Below are 15,015 nucleotides of genomic sequence, written 5' to 3'. Positions count from 1 at the left end.
CGCTGGCACCTGGGGGTGGGGGGGAGAATTCGAACACTCAATAAGGCTGCGTTCAAGAAGTCACGTCATTATGCAACTGGATGAAGTTCCACTCTGCGAGGTACGCTTTTAACCGCTTGGAATGGAAACAAAAACACTAAAGTTGAGATTTTGGAAACTCGAAACGTGCTTAAAAAAACAATGATTATTTCATGTAGCGCGATTGACATTTAATTTCCAACATTTCTAGGCTACGCTGGCGATGTTTGAATAACCTTTGAATTCTTGAATGCCCCTTAAAACCTCCCCCGCCATGGACAGACAAAATAGTCGATAGCAGAACTTATCTCGTTTTGTGGAAGAAAAACGGCACGATTTCGTAGCGAGGACGCTTTCGACTAAGTTTAAAATGATCAGACGCGATTTCATAAGAAGGTAAGACATCGTAAGCACAAACGATCTTTGTCTTTATAAAATGCAGAGAAAGAAAAATCCCCGATGTAATAATCATGGTAACAACGACCCCAGTTGTTAACGCTAATCAAAATGTCAACATCGACATGTTAGTGTGCAATTTATCAGTAACACGCATTATTTCCAAAATAACTTTTCGGTACTTCATCATATAAGCAGATTGTTGCCGAACAATTGCTTGACCTTGCAATGTTTTCTTGTTTTTTTTTAGAATCAAAATGTTTGGATTTGCACCTCGTGGAAATCTCAGTAAGGTAAGTCAGTATTGGAAGAAATAAAAGTTTTTTTAAGTAAAGACAGTGGTATGGAAAGTCGATTTTGTTTTAATTAAGGTTAGGGCGATTAGAATAGCCAATTATGCCAATTATAATTCAATAATTTTCTGCATTGTCAAGTCTCCAAATGATAATTGTCCGATTAAAGATTATTTTTTTCCCCTGCAACAAGATAGCATTGACTTTAAAACATTCATATTGGTCCCTAATTTTTTATTCCTGGTAGTATAAAAATGCATATATTTACAGTTTTGGACATGGAATCCTCGATGGATAGACAGCTCATCATACCCAACACGCATTCAACCGTTCTCGTCGTTGGCGATTCCATCCAAACAGACGTCGTCCAACAGGCTCCCGTGCATCAAACCGATCAACTGGGCTGGCTGGCGTCTCTGCCACTCAGACAAAAGCGACACCAAAGAAGCTTTCAGTTTGAAGGCCATGAGTCAAGCTCCCAAACCAGCGCTGTACCTCGGTTTGTCTGGGCTCATCCCATTTGTGAGCGCCCCTGTCGTCATGGCGACCACTCAGTCCTTCTACCCAGAAGTAGCATATGCTCAAATGCTGTACGGCGCTTGTATCGTATCCTTCCTCGGAGGTGCTCGCTGGGGCTTTGCCATTCCTGACGGGAGTCCCGCTCAACCCGACTGGATGAACTTGGGCAACAGCGTCGTTCCGTCACTTCTGGCCTGGCTGGCTTTGCTGTGCAGGGACAATCTCGTCGAGGGCGTCACGGTGGTCGTTGCGGGACTGGGACTGTCTTTACACTACGACCTGACCCTGCTACCTGGATACCCAGCCTGGTTCAAAGCTATGAGAACTTTCCTTACTCTGGTTGCTACCTTCTCACTGGTGGCAACACTGATCTTGAAGAATATCTGCGCTGAGAAGAAGCTAAAGACGTTGACCGATAAAAAGTCTTAAATGTACAGCAGTTGGAGTGTGTATCGGAACGTTTGAAACACTGCTAAAGAAGTTATTTTCAGAATGCACAGACTGACCATCACTGGCAATACAAGTTTATTTCATTATTTGACAGCAATGCTGCATTTGTATGATAAAGGATATTTGTTGGATTATAGGTAAAAAGTATGACATCACTTCTGTCCATCGGTATGAAAGCAATCCAGTAGTAACAGCACGGGCTTTCACTTCAAAAGCCCGTTTGTGTCATTCTCTTTCATCGACAAACAGACTCAAGTGGTTTGATCGGACTTTCAAGTAGCACCGCGCACACGCTGTTGACATATTTCAAGAAGGATTAACAGAACAGTGCTTCCATATCTAATTTTAAAACGATGCAAAGGGAAGAGCAATTTAAAAGGGAACCGAGAATAGAGACTTTTGCCTCAATGAAAGAACACCAGTTATACGGATCAATAAATAATAGGCAGAGATGTCTTAAGGTGCACTTTTTCCAAAAAGAGAAAGCGCCGCAGTGCTCAGAGCACAGCCAAGCCGCCATCGCAGCGACTGGCGATCATGTTGCCAACTTGGGTCCACGTGTCCAGGTGGGGGTCGTAGATCTCCACAGAGTCGATGGTCACGGGGGCTGAGAAGGTTCTGCTGGCGGCCCTTCCTCCCACGGCGTACAACAAACCGTTGACCGCCGACACTGAGGGCCCGGCGCGCGCCGTGGACATGGGGGCCACTTCGAACCACTTCTCCTGGACAGACAGACAGCAGGTGGTCATTCGCAAAGGTTGAATTGAGGCGGCTGGACTGTTCTTGCGTGCTGAAAACGTTTTCATCCAAAAGTGTCCACAGCTAAAATGTGCAACAAAGTGAAACGCCTTCCACAAGAAAAGTCCAGTGGGCACTTTTCACGGATATGCTACAGTTTGTCTTCGGTTACCTGCTCCGGACAATATTTTTCCACCGTCTCCAAGGCACCCACGGCCTCGTTGCGGCCACCCACCGCGTAAATACAGTTGTTGAGGCAGGCCACGCCCACATACGCTCGCCGCGTGAGCATCACCGGCAAGGCGCTCCAGCGCCGGCTGATGGGATCGTAGACCTCGGATGAGCATAGCTCCGCCCCTTCGTCGCTGATCCCTCCGATCACGTAAATAAAGCCTGGACGGAAATGGTAGTGGTCTGGTGAATTGACTTTAAGGCCTTCAGGTTGAACAGATACCCACCTTGTAGCTCGCAGCAGCCAAAATAATAGCGGGGAACTGCCATGTCACCTATGACCTCCCACTTGTTTTCCTCTGGGTCGTAACGTTCCATTGTCCTCCCGATCTCGGAGCCGATCCATCCGCCTAAATGGGAATTATATAATTCAATATCATTTGACACGTCCCGACAACATAGTCGTGGTACTTACCAAGCGCATAGAGCGCTCCGTGGCAGGCGCAGACGCCGACTCCACAGCGAGGGAAATTCAGAGAGGCTACAGCGGCCCACTGTTTGGTCACCGGGTCGTATCTCTCCGTGCAGTCAAAAATCATGGAATCTTTCTCTCCTGGTGAAGACAAAAAGTGAAAGTTGTCATCAAAGCCACCTTGTGACATAGCTCAGCTCGCTCACCTCCCACCACATAAATCATGCCCTCGAGCACGGCCACGCCCAACCCGCTACGGGCCTGATGGAGCGATGACACCGTGGTCCAGTACTGGTTGAAGGTGTCAAAGCGCTCCACGCAACTCAAGGCCCTGCTGTCGCTCCAGCGACCGCCCTGAAGTCGAGTGTAGCCTCCTGCAATGGCCAAAAAGAAAAAAAGTCCCATCGTTCCAAATTGTCTCACGAGATAGAAAAAGACTCGAAAACAGTACCTATGGCATAAACATATTTGCGGGCTTTTCTTCTCGGTCTCATCTTGACTTGGTGCAGTTGGCTGTGCGACTTGTCTTTTGGAGACTTTGCTACTTCAATGTACTCCTTCAAAAGGGTCTGAAGTGCCACTCTCAGACTGAAGTCAGTCATGCCTTGGTTACGTAAAAGAAAATGAGCCTCTGAAATGTGACGTCGCGTGAATATCGAAAGTCGCCTCACCCTCGATGTACTTGAACAGCCTCTGCGGGGAAAGTAAAGGGAAGCGCACCGGTTCCAACACCTCAACCACGTATTTTTTCCGCTTCGCCACGTCTTGGAGAACCCACTCCATGGCTGCGGTGAACACCTGGTACTCGTCCTCAATTCTCAGCTCTTCACTTCTTAGAAGCTTTACAATCTGATCCTTTGAGAGGTCCTTGAACTCATCACCGATGCAAACCTGATTGATGGAAGAGGCGTATAAAATCAGGAGGATTTAAATGAGTCTTTGGAAATAAAACTATTATAAATAAACCAAAATGATCAAGCGCTTCTTACCTCCAGGAAGTGAACATGGATATAGTTCTCGGAGAACTCCAGCAATTCCATGCAGGCAATCTGCTCCAGGAACTGAAAGATGCCCACACAGTTGGATGGATCCATGTGGCCCTTAAGAAACTCACCGCAGATGGAGACCACCTCATTCAACTGCAGCATATCTGCCGCCAACATCAGTTCTTGAACATTCTCTATTGTCACATTGATTGTGCCTAACGAGAAAGAGAGCCCATTTTCATGAAATCAACGGCTGGGATTTCGTTTTTTTTTGCAGAACATAATGATATCGACAAATACCTGTATAAACAAAGTCCAACAAAACCTCAAAGACTCCAGCATCCACTCCCAGAATCTCCACCTCTTCTTTATCGGCCTCACTCATCCCTCCCGAGAAAAGAGCGGAAAAGTATTGGCTGCTGGCAGCAAGCACCAGTCGGTGAACTTTGAAGACTCTGCGGCCGACCCTCAGCCGAACATCACAGAAGTCTGTGCGCAGCCTCATTTTATTCAACTGGGCCAGGATGAGCCTTGCGTAGCGGTCTGAGCTCAACAGAGCCTGTTCAGGAGCCTGGGTTGCCATGACAGTAGCAGCATCACAAGTTGACACACAGTCGGTGGAAGACATGACAGCTCAGACACTTTACCAGGAGGGCCATTATTCCCAAACCTTTGTCTCTATATCACGCAAAACAGATAGAAAAACATATGAGTTGAACACGAAAACAAATAACTGTGCTTTTATCAAGATTCTCTCATGTTTGAATATAATAACAATGCACTTGGCATCTATTTGCAATCGCTACATCAACTAAGACACAGCTGTTAGCATGCTAGTAAATCGCTCGCCATGATCAAACTACAACACGCAACTCTGATGCAACTACTAACCTACAAGCACGCTCTAAAACTCAATCTATAATGCTCAATTCACGCTCAACCGCACTCACCCGTAAATTTGTTTATGACGTGCAGATAACTTCCTATACTTTGTTGTTGTCGCTCAGAATTGATTACTTTGGTCTGGAAGTCAATCCCCAGTCACAACTAATCAATCGTAGGCACAAAAGAGGTGTAATGGTGCTATTTGTCCCTTGTGTGGAGTTTGAAATGTCTATTTTTTTTTAGTAAATTACTAATACTAACTAATTTTAGGATTCTTTATCTGAAAATCCGTGTTCTCATTGTTCCTTTGTGCTTTTTCACTCGATTGGTCTATACAGAATTTAACGCCAGGTGGCAGTGTTGCGCGTAAACAAACGTAAGGATTTAATAAATGGCGAAACGTCACATAAACAACCAAAAAAAACGTCTTTATGTTTGATGGTGTGGCATTTTCAGCTCAATGATTATTTTGGAAGCTGCTGACGTTCAATCTAACTATAATAAGAACTGCTGTCGTAGTCTGTTTGATTGATTATTAGATGATCTGTATGTTTATTTTTTTATTATTATTACCACCTATTTCATAGTGACGTTCACAAAACATGTTCATCCATTTAAAATATCAATCCATTTTTTTTTTTTTTTTTACTATAAACTCATTAGGGTTGCAGGTGAGCTGGAGCCCAGTGCTGCTGACACCCTGAATTTGTTGCCAGCCAACCGTGGGCCACATAACAACAAGACAAAGAACCACACTTCACCGCAATGACAAAAAGTCTTTGAACAGAGGAGAAAGATGTAAACGTGATAAAATGCAAACATAATGAACTTGAATTGATAAACACATTGGTTTGTTTATGTCTCCCATCCAACCACATCTAACAGAATATTTAAATTCAAAAATGCCTTTTTTAAGATGACTGAAGTATTTCACTTTGAAACTTATTTTTGCTTTTTAATGTGGCAATCATTATTTCCGCTGATGTTCATGTCATCATGTGATGGCTAATGTGATGCCAGGGGAAAGAAAGACGGACTTGCTTGCAGAATCTCATGAGGTTGGAGGAAAAACCTAAATCGTGTGAGGGCCATTCTATGGAAAGTAATCACTATAATTATCGTTCTTTATAAAAATGCAGTGTCTGGCTTTCTGTTGGATCTCTGGCCTCTGTTGAGAGTTTGTCTACCCCAGAAATGAAAACATCATAGGATTTGGTTTTATTGGAATAGATAATAGATTAGAGTTTTGTGAAAAGTAATTATATCCTGCGAGGTTTTAGTACAACCATTAGGCTCATAGACTGTGTTGTAGGGATTGATTGTTGCTCCAATAAAGCCCCAATTACAAAAGAGTTCTCCGTGCAAAAAAAACAACAAACGTACTGACAGTCCTATGATACGGGACCATGAACACTTGATCGTTTTTCTAATTCATTTCAAAACTGAACTTTAACAAATTGGTTGACAGATTAGCAGTACAGATAATAATGGAGGGATGGATTGATGGATTATTGCATGCTTACAACTTTCATTTGTAGGAGGGTAGTTGAGTCTTTTGGGTGGGGGAGTTATTTAATGTTGAAAAGCTGTGCATGTGATCTGTAAATGCACAATACATTTTGGGGAAAATTGAGGTAAATGAAGTTCGTCCCGCGGGGACAGTTGTAACAGCTTCTAGTCAGAGGATAATTATGTAGTGGGTGTGAAATTTTGTTCATTCATTCAAAAGGTCAAAGGTCACCGAAGTTGGACAAGAGGGCCTGCTGGCCTGATCATCTGAACATTTTAACACGTCAAAATATTAAGAGAAATCAACTATTGCATAGTTTTGATATTTATCTGTTTCCTGTCTTGAGTAATCATTGATCATTATTTTTGAAAAATCATTAACATGATCAGTTTCTTCACATTTATGAATACTGCATAATAGGTTTTAAATCATACTATGCATAATTAAAGGTCATTTGATTATTATTTCACACAAATGTGTATTCAACTTTTAACTCTTCATATTAATCAGCATACCCAAGAAGTAGCAATGTTTCAACAGGTTGGCAATATGTGAAGATGTTTGAGGACTTGGTTCTTTTCTTTTACATGCAAAACATTTATTTTTGAATCATTTGCAAGCCTGCATAATATAACTGAAAAGAAGAGGGATTGTTATTGAAACATTTCTGCATAGGATGCTGTTTTTATTCTGAAGCTATTTTCTTTCAAACATAACTGTGAAGTGTATAACTATGCCATGTGCAGGAGTAGATTTAAAGCAACGTGAAGCTTTAGTTTACAAGTTGCTTGGACAGGTAAGCAACAAGGTTTCTCGCTCCCAGCCTATGAGCGAGCAATATCGCCAGCTATAAAAATGGGGAGGTTTAAAAAAAAAAAAAAAAGAAATTCCACTTTATTGATTCTCCCTTCGACATAGCAACTGGATCTGGATTGGTTGACACGCTTCACGTTCTCGGCTTACCATTGGCTGAGAGTCTGGGCTAAAGCGGAGGAATCGGACGGAGACAGAGAGGAGGAGTGACATGATTGGACGTGGCCGGCGCAGAATGCCTAAAGTTAAACCTATTTTCTTGAAAGCCTGTAAGTCATTTAATGGTCCCTCCACTCTACATCTGAATTGTGACAACAAAACAAATTCGTCTTACCGCTCCCCTTTCACTTCGAACTTGTTTAAATGGAGAACTTCAGAGCTTGGGCGAGTTGACGTGTGAGTGTGCTAACAAAAATGAAAATGGGGAATGAAAATGAAGGACGAAGGAAATGGAGGCGTGAGTGTGTGTATTATTTTTGAGGAAAAGGGCGTGGGGGTGGCTTTTTACTTCGAGAAGGAGCTTGGGGAAGAAAAGCAGATTTAGTTGTGTTAGTTTAACTGCTGCGTAGGCAAGTTAGTCTGGGAAGGAGCCAAGTTTGGGGAATATTTCAGGTTACGGGAAATGTTCAAGAGCATATCTTGAAGTAGAACAAAACTTATGATTCTTTGCGTTAAACAAGTTCCTCCTTTCTACCCCACACACGGTGTCTCCATTTTCTCATTTTGTTTTACAGTGAGGGAGTCGGGGGGGCCCATCTGAGTGGTCCTCGTCATGGGACCTTTTCACCAGCTCTTTGCTGACACAGGTAATCCATGGCCTGGAACCGAGGCTCTCCTGGAGTACATCCCTGCCCTCTTCACCTTAATAATCCCTGCCTAATGTGGACCTTATGTGAAGGCTGAAAGAGGCCACATGTTCTTGGTCACAGTGGTGTCAACTGGGTCCATTGGCCTACCAGTGCTTCTCAAATAGCGTGTATGTGTGTGTGTCAACCCGGAGTAAATGTTCATTTGGATAAAATAGTATTATGATTTAATAGACAAATGATACTATTTATAGTCACTGAGGACAATTCTGTGGGTGTGAAATGATTTCTTCTTCCTGGGGGGCATACCGGAAAATAACTGTGAAGCACAGCCAGTGGTCTGTCTCTATATATTGTTTGGACAAGTGTTTCTGATTTGTAGCACTTTTTTTGTTTATGACTATATTTGGTGTGCAATGTTTTTGACATTACAATGGTGAATGAAATTGCTGATTCTCTTTCTAATGTTCACAGACTGTTCCATTGAAATAACCTTTCTGAAATGATATGATTGCATGTTCAAAATGATCCAGATTTTTTTCAGGTGAGATAATGCGGACATACCGGGCAGGGCGACAAGTTCCACAGCATATCCTGCTATTGTCTTTGTCACTTCCTTTCTCTTCCATCTGTCCGCAGTATGTCCTCCGGTGCCTTCCGTGTCTGCCGAACCAACCCGGGGCAGAGCTTGTTGGAATACAATGGACACCGCTACATAAAAGGTACAAATGGCCGAAACCCCGCATGTCCAAATTTGGTCAATTTCATATTTTTACAAATCTGTACTGCTGATTCGATCCGATGCTAAGTCAATTTTAATGACAGACTACCATGGTTTGATTCTATATATTCTAATGTAACAAAGATATGCCTTCTATGAGCAATGAAAAACACAAAATGGCATAAAATGACAAAACCCTCATCAGTTTATTGTCTTTCAGCAAGAAAAAATTCATGATCTTACATTGTTCAGCTTCACCAAAGGCATTTTTTTGTGAACTATATGAGGCCAAACAGGCCTAATCCCAAGTAGGAACCTCAGATATAATTTTAATTTCTCAATACAGAGTTTTGTTGTTCACGAACCTGGAAAAAAATGTGCCATGTCAAACAGATCCCTCGCGCCATTAGTTATGTAGGCCGCATGTCATGATGAAACACATTCATAGCTCCGGCAATGCCACAATTCAAGTCATGGAGGCAGGATACTTCCGGAACCGTTTCCCGTTCAAATGAACACGAGAGGCCGTATCTTACCGACAGCACCAAAGAGTGCATTTGGCGCCTGTCAACGATTCGTAACAGCAAAACCTTCACCCCGCCGTCACACATTTGCAACAATAGAAATACTGTTGGATTGCACTTTCTTCAAGCTTTCATCTTGTGGCATGTTTGTAGAAAAAATATAGAATACAAAAAGCTTATACTTCTTTGAGTAACAGAATATAACATACAGTACTTCAGATTATGTTTTCATCAGCACATCAATCAGCAGGTGTAGATATTTACCCGAAGCTTGCCCAAAAGCATCCATTGGGCAAAACGGGTCGTGTGTTCTTGCTCTCTATCAAGTGCTTTGGTCAACGGGTATAACATTGAGTAATAGTTTTCTATAGGTTGTTAATGCTACATAATATCCACTGTATGAACGGGGCAAATTGTCAAGATGCACCACAATTTTTCACATATTCACAAGTGGTATTTACCCAGAAAACGGTTTGGTCCACCAAACCAGGATGACAGAAACAGCCTGTGTACAGCACCATTTTCTCCGCACCAATGCGCTAAGTAGTAGTAATCTAATATGTTCACGCAACCTATTGATCGCTTTTAATAGCCGATTCGGTTTTAGGCAAAAACATCCGCTCGGATTGTACAAACCGGTGGTTCTTAACCTTGTTGGAGGTACCCACCAGTTTCATTTGCGCATACACCGAAGTAAGTGAAATTCTTTTTTTTTTTTTTTTAATTCTACACAAATGTTTTTTACTGGTGCACAAAATGAGCCATGCATGAACATCACCTTGTTCAAAGAACAAAACCAACACAATGCATGAACTCACAACAAATTACATACTCGTAAATCAGAATTTACACAATAAATCAGGTATGTTCGGACCTCCTCAGTGGAGGCTCTGTCGAACCCATAGGGTTCCCAGGTTAAGAACCACTGGTACAAGCCAAACCAAGACGCGGCATCCGCCGTCGGTTAGAGAGCAATTTCGCGGTTGTCAACATCTCCGCCCCCCCCTAAAAAAACATCCAACAAACAACAATATATGAAGTACAGTTTCTTTTCAGAAATATTTAACAGTCTCTGGTAAAACCAAAATAATAAAAGCTGACATTCAAGTTCCGGTCCCACTTCAAATCTGTGAATTTGCCTTCACAAAAACGGATGGAATCACTTTAGTGCAACGTTTACCACAATGCACCTCGACGCAGTCGTCCTCGCACGGTACAGTAAACATGTCCTCGGTATAATCTCGCTGGGTTTACATCTCCGGAGCGGCTGGCGGCAGCCTCACTATCTGCTTGGGAGTCTGTAAGAGTTTGTGCTCCTCTGCGTGTTGCGAAGAAGGCATGGCGGTCGCTTCGGCGTGTACGGGATGCGACAGCCTAACATCCAGGGCGTCGTTGTGTTGCGCTAACGAGTGCAAGCGGTAGTGCAGGACAAGGTCTTTCAGTGAACAGTGGACGTCGTAGGGCTCGGCGAAGCCGTAACCGTGCGGCGTGCTGTAGATCATGCAGTGCTTCACCTCGTCGTTTACTCTGGAATTGAAAGACAACAAAGCGTCAACGGGCGCCGCTCATGATCGGCCTCCTTTTATTGCGCAGATACTCACACGACGGAGCAGGCGTAGCAGCCTTGCCTGCTGCTCTCGCGGATGAGGAACGTTCCGGGATCTTTCCCCTGAAGCATCTCCTCGGCCTGCGTCCTGCTCAGTTCGCCGACAAACCAACTCGTCTCGTCCTGATGGGGTAAGTTCTTCTCGTCTCCTTTCAACACGTACGTGCTGAGGAAGCAAAAGTCACCGTTGTATTCCACTGCATTTGACTTTCCGACGCTTGGGTTCGTTCATACGTACTCGTCAAGGCTGTCTTTTAGTATCCCGAGCCAGTCGTCGATGCGTTTCTGCCGCACGCCTTTGTGATTGAGCCAGCTGCATGTCGAAAAGCCATCAAAGAAATTAAACATCGTGTTTTTGGTTTTTTTTGGCGGTCATCTACCTCGGCATACTCACTTGAGATACTGATCTCGGATATTGCGCAGCTGGATCAGATCCGGCCGCAAACTGTTCATCTTTCTGTCGGTCTCTCTGTAGTTCTCCACCTGGCTCCGCAAGTCTTCTTCCAGATGAATCTTGCTGTCGTAGATATCGCTGAGACGGCACTTCAGCTTCTCGTAGTTGATCAGAAAGCTAAAGCGGGCAAGTCAAAAAGGTCTGAATGAAATTTCGGGACGAGGATGATGAGAATGCAAAGCGTGTGAAAACTAATATCTGTTATGTCATCGCCTTGAAAAGGGCTCATTTTGGATAAGTACCTCTCGAGATCTTTGTCGGCTCCCTCGGAGAGACTGTTCCTCTCGAATTCTTCGCCGTAGCGCTCCTGTTCACGACATTGTTCCTCAAAGATCATCATCGTCTCGTTGAATGCCTCGATCGCGGTTTGTTTCATCTGGATCTCCTGTTTTCAGAGAACGAATCCATTCGAGTCTGATTTGCACTCAAATGTTTAGGAGCACCAGAAGTCATTGCACCGCAGTAGTCACCTGCGAAGTCTTGGTGAAGGCTTCGTAAAGACGATCAAACTCCTTCGACTTCTCTTCATACTGACAATGGACCTCTTTGAGCTTTCTTCCGGCCACATCGACAGTGTTCTCCTTCACCTGATGCTAAAACAAACCCAATCGCTTAAGGTTAGTGAAAAGGCAAGCTCGACAGAAATACGGTCGGCTCGGAAATCCACAACAAGTCCTCGATTATTGTCCAATTTGCAGATTCCTGACCATTGCGAAACTGAAATGCGGAACGCACTGACCTGCTGGAAGCGAGACACCGGGTGTGTGAGCATCAGGTCCAACGAGGCGTTGTATTCCACTAACGGGTGGTGCCGATAGTGCCAAATGAGCTCCACCACCGAAGTGAAGGTGAGCGGGTCCGAGAAGCCGTACTTGCCGTCGCGGTGGTAGATCTTGATCAATTTATTGTGGCCGTCTTTCCTGTCAATCGCAATTTGCCCGATGAGTGTCGAGCGGGGAAACAAAAGCGCTTTGCTGTTATTTCCTTCAAGCCGTTTCACCTTAATGTCAGCGTAAATTCTCCCTGCAGCTTGGTGGACGCGTCGCGTACTAGGAAGGAGCCGTCAGGTGTGTCACGGAGCTTCTCGTTGACCTCGTCCCTGAGGGGGAAATCGGTTAACAGATTAAACACCGCGCGCCGCATTTCAACAGACAAGCGATGGAAGGGGAGAGATGTTCGAATTAGCCGCCCTGCTCTTTTACCTGGTTACGTCGCCCCAGTACCATTCGGCATCCTGTAGCGAGTCGGACTGCGGGGAAAGGCAGTTATTGTTCATGGCGGAAGACGTTGGCTTGGTTGACCTGGGAGGGAGAGCTGTTGGGGATGGAAACGAGACAACGTCATTGGAAAAAGCGCGCCGCAATCACATCGATCTAAATACTAGCTCCAAGATTACAGTCGTGTGTGCCTCGCCACGGTGAAAGTTTTCGATAAGTAGATGGCGAAACAACCAACAACGCTATTGTCCTGCATCTAGATTGCCCGCATTGCAACCATGCGAGATCCAGCAGGCGTCTTACTCAACAAAAACGGTATCAATCCAATCGCCCAATGTGCCGACACGCTTCGCGAGGCCTCTTCGAGCCAGAGACCCCCCCCACACACACACACACCTCCTACTCATGCAAGTCTGTCGCGCCCTTGCCTGGTGGCTTGACGGGGACAAGCCCAGGCATGTTTCCAAAAGATGTCACTTGCCAAACCATGACTGACACACCCACGGGGTGGGGTGGGGGACTGTGTTGCACGAGCGCGTGTTATGACTAATCCCCAATTTCAGTATTATTTGGCACTATTGTGGTCTGCAGTCTATTTTTGGACGAGAATACTTCAAAAACAAAATTGTTGCGGTTGCAATCAAATATCTCAGACTAATCTGCAAATATGCGACCGTCGCAACAAGTTTGTCACGTGACGTCATCGGCAAGGTCCTGCCTTAACCGCATAATATCCTACAGCTTTTTCAATATTTTATCGACAATTATTCTTAAGTCGTTACATTTTTTTTTGAAAATCATGACCCCATCTTACTACAATTACTGCAGTCTTGCAAATCCTCCAGTTCATCAGAGTTGGCGGCAAAGTCGAAGCGTTTTCCTAAGGATGAAAAAGGAGCGCTAACCGCATCAAGAGAAGCTGAGGGCCGGGGCGATATATTTCACGTCAGGACAAAAGTGCCTTTCATGGGGCAGTTGGGTAGACGACAAGAGCTGCCTATGCCAGGAGAAAATGTGGCTTTCACCCACCATCCGCTCTCCTTTGACCTTAAAATAAACAAAAGTCAGGTGCAGCAGCAGCAGTTTTTTTGGCAGACTAAAAACCAAAAACTGCTGCTCCTGGCCCCATCAAAATTAAACCTGCATACTCCCCCCTTTTTTTTTTTCCCTGTTTCCTGCCAAGATATTTGTGTGGACACCAAAGCCTCCGTACCAGCCAGCGGTATAGAACAGAGCCAGAGCCAAGTCATTAACCCTGAACTCAGGAAATGAATTCATCACGATAAAGCCCGGTTTCACCCCATTGTAAATGGACTCTTTGAAAGGAACGGTCGTTTCATGGATCGTTTCGATCCCGTGTCATTAAGTCTTAATAGCATTCGAGGCCAATGTGTTTAGAGCAATTGTGGTGCTGCAGCAACAGCAGGCATTCGTGTTCAAGTTTTGCAAGTTGTCACCAAACAAAAGGTCCAACTGTGCAGATGGGGACGCGGTCCGCTCGCCCCGTGGCAATGACGGCACGAGATGGGTCGGCTCGCTCGCCTCTAGCCTACTTTGCGAGCTAGCACTAATTAAGCACGGCTGGCTGCAGAGCCGAGAACAAAGCGCTCGTTTCATGCGGTGCCCGTTGACGCACCATATTTCCTTCGAAAATCTTCCCCGTGCCTTGTCATGGGTGTCTAACTGGGTCGTCGCACGGTTCGCGAGAGTTCGGCGAGACTCTGCTTCGCTGCTCGTCGTGAATTAGCCAGACGTGCTGGGACAAAAGAAAAGAGGCGAACGAACCACTGCGCCTGGTCCGCTGGGGTATTACGTAATCGGCAAGCGAATTGCGCTATGCATGCCTGGGCAAGAGCACAGAGGAGGCGCAGCGCCCACGACCGAACCATTCCAACGTTTTAATCACAACTACGTACATTTTGCCACATGTCAACCTGAGCATTTTTATCCCAAGACACCACGAAAGCTAAAAATCAAGCGAACGCGAGCTGACAGGCGATTTTTAACCTCCCTCAAAACAGACAATGGCTGCAGTAGTTAGTATTACCTGGTGGTGCTGGATCCATCTCGATGTAGAATAAACCTTCAGGAGGATAAATCATTCCCGTTTCACAGGAGTAGTCCAGTTTGCTGACGTTGTCTCAAAGTAAAAATAAAGAAAAGAAAAAGGCAAAATAGGCACCTTTGTTCCTGCGCAACTGAGCCTATTTTCGGCTACTTTAAATCAGCCTAGACGTCCTAAATTTGGGCAAAAAAAAAAATGAACCACCCCCGCCTCAAAAATTCGGGTCGCAAAGTCCCTGCAATGTGTTGTTGGTAGACTTTATAGAGATGCGGATTGTCAGGCTGTACCTTCCTTCTCCCAGTGCTATGCATTCATTCTGTCTTTACTTGGTCTAGGAAGTCGAGCGACTTTAAAGGGCAGTTCCAACATCA

General features: G+C 44.7%; 3 protein-coding genes and 1 long non-coding RNA gene across 10 annotated transcripts; 2 read left to right on the top strand and 2 right to left on the bottom strand.

Annotated features, from left to right (window-relative positions):
• The first annotated feature begins 15 nt into the window (after positions 1 to 15).
• LOC133165777 (transmembrane protein 69-like) lies at positions 16 to 1,762 on the top strand. 2 transcript variants are annotated; one of them, XM_061295668.1, is made up of 3 exons: positions 16 to 100; positions 665 to 707; positions 978 to 1,762. In XM_061295668.1, exons 1-3 carry the CDS (start codon positions 81 to 83, stop codon positions 1,653 to 1,655), a joined length of 741 nt encoding a protein of 246 aa, XP_061151652.1. In that variant the 5' UTR covers positions 16 to 80; the 3' UTR covers positions 1,656 to 1,762. The 2 variants fall into 2 exon arrangements, with proteins under 2 accessions (XP_061151652.1, XP_061151651.1); XM_061295667.1 differs by lacking the exon at positions 16 to 100 and adding an exon at positions 259 to 414.
• On the bottom strand, positions 1,735 to 7,725 carry ipp (intracisternal A particle-promoted polypeptide). 2 transcript variants are annotated; one of them, XM_061295652.1, is made up of 10 exons: positions 7,586 to 7,725; positions 4,344 to 4,721; positions 4,047 to 4,258; positions 3,729 to 3,948; positions 3,509 to 3,661; positions 3,264 to 3,431; positions 3,061 to 3,198; positions 2,873 to 2,995; positions 2,587 to 2,807; positions 1,735 to 2,398 (listed from the first exon to the last, which is right to left on the bottom strand). In XM_061295652.1, the coding sequence occupies exons 2-10, from the start codon at positions 4,669 to 4,671 to the stop codon at positions 2,174 to 2,176; spliced, it is 1,788 nt and encodes a 595-aa protein (XP_061151636.1). In that variant the 5' UTR covers positions 4,672 to 4,721; positions 7,586 to 7,725; the 3' UTR covers positions 1,735 to 2,173. The 2 variants fall into 2 exon arrangements, with proteins under 2 accessions (XP_061151636.1, XP_061151635.1); XM_061295651.1 differs by lacking the exon at positions 7,586 to 7,725 and adding an exon at positions 4,994 to 5,134.
• Positions 7,390 to 13,188, top strand: LOC133165780 (uncharacterized). 4 transcript variants are annotated; one of them, XR_009717662.1, is made up of 7 exons: positions 7,510 to 7,647; positions 7,986 to 8,057; positions 8,532 to 8,601; positions 8,697 to 8,779; positions 10,896 to 11,039; positions 11,800 to 11,979; positions 12,061 to 13,188. It is a non-coding gene; the product is annotated as an uncharacterized LOC133165780 (long non-coding RNA). The 4 variants fall into 4 exon arrangements; XR_009717659.1 differs by lacking the exon at positions 8,532 to 8,601 and having other exon boundaries at positions 7,390 to 7,520; XR_009717660.1 differs by lacking the exon at positions 8,532 to 8,601.
• On the bottom strand, positions 8,961 to 14,990 carry LOC133165774 (phosphatidylinositol 3-kinase regulatory subunit gamma-like). 2 transcript variants are annotated; one of them, XM_061295664.1, is made up of 10 exons: positions 14,627 to 14,990; positions 12,565 to 12,676; positions 12,363 to 12,461; positions 12,102 to 12,282; positions 11,833 to 11,955; positions 11,605 to 11,747; positions 11,303 to 11,479; positions 11,147 to 11,221; positions 10,904 to 11,074; positions 8,961 to 10,829 (listed from the first exon to the last, which is right to left on the bottom strand). In XM_061295664.1, exons 1-10 carry the CDS (start codon positions 14,679 to 14,681, stop codon positions 10,553 to 10,555), a joined length of 1,413 nt encoding a protein of 470 aa, XP_061151648.1. In that variant the 5' UTR covers positions 14,682 to 14,990; the 3' UTR covers positions 8,961 to 10,552. The 2 variants fall into 2 exon arrangements, with proteins under 2 accessions (XP_061151648.1, XP_061151649.1); XM_061295665.1 differs by lacking the exon at positions 14,627 to 14,990 and adding an exon at positions 14,216 to 14,372.
• Between the last annotated feature and the right edge of the window lie 25 nt (positions 14,991 to 15,015).

This window comes from Syngnathus typhle, linkage group LG13 (assembly GCF_033458585.1).
Source record: "Syngnathus typhle isolate RoL2023-S1 ecotype Sweden linkage group LG13, RoL_Styp_1.0, whole genome shotgun sequence".
Classification (NCBI taxonomy): domain Eukaryota; kingdom Metazoa; phylum Chordata; class Actinopteri; order Syngnathiformes; family Syngnathidae; genus Syngnathus; species Syngnathus typhle.
Note: the sequence above shows the minus strand (reverse complement) of the source record. Positions and strands in the feature narration are given on the sequence as shown.

Coding starts and splice junctions, on each gene's coding strand:
- ipp (XM_061295652.1), bottom strand. CDS start 4,671: ATGTCTTCCACCGACTGTGTGTCAACTTGTGATGCTGCTACTGTCATG. Junction 3,949..4,046: donor TCCATGTTCACTTCCTGGAG/GTAAGAAGCGCT, acceptor TCCATCAATCAG/GTTTGCATCGGTGATGAGTT. Junction 2,996..3,060: donor CGGAGCGCTCTATGCGCTTG/GTAAGTACCACG, acceptor ATTCCCATTTAG/GCGGATGGATCGGCTCCGAG.
- LOC133165777 (XM_061295667.1), top strand. CDS start 389: ATGATCAGACGCGATTTCATAAGAAG. Junction 415..664: donor AGACGCGATTTCATAAGAAG/GTAAGACATCGT, acceptor GTTTTTTTTTAG/AATCAAAATGTTTGGATTTG. Junction 708..977: donor CTCGTGGAAATCTCAGTAAG/GTAAGTCAGTAT, acceptor ATATATTTACAG/TTTTGGACATGGAATCCTCG.
- LOC133165774 (XM_061295664.1), bottom strand. CDS start 14,681: ATGATTTATCCTCCTGAAGGTTTATTCTACATCGAGATGGATCCAGCA. Junction 12,462..12,564: donor TACTGGGGCGACGTAACCAG/GTAAAAGAGCAG, acceptor TTTCCCCCTCAG/GGACGAGGTCAACGAGAAGC. Junction 12,283..12,362: donor GAATTTACGCTGACATTAAG/GTGAAACGGCTT, acceptor TGCGATTGACAG/GAAAGACGGCCACAATAAAT.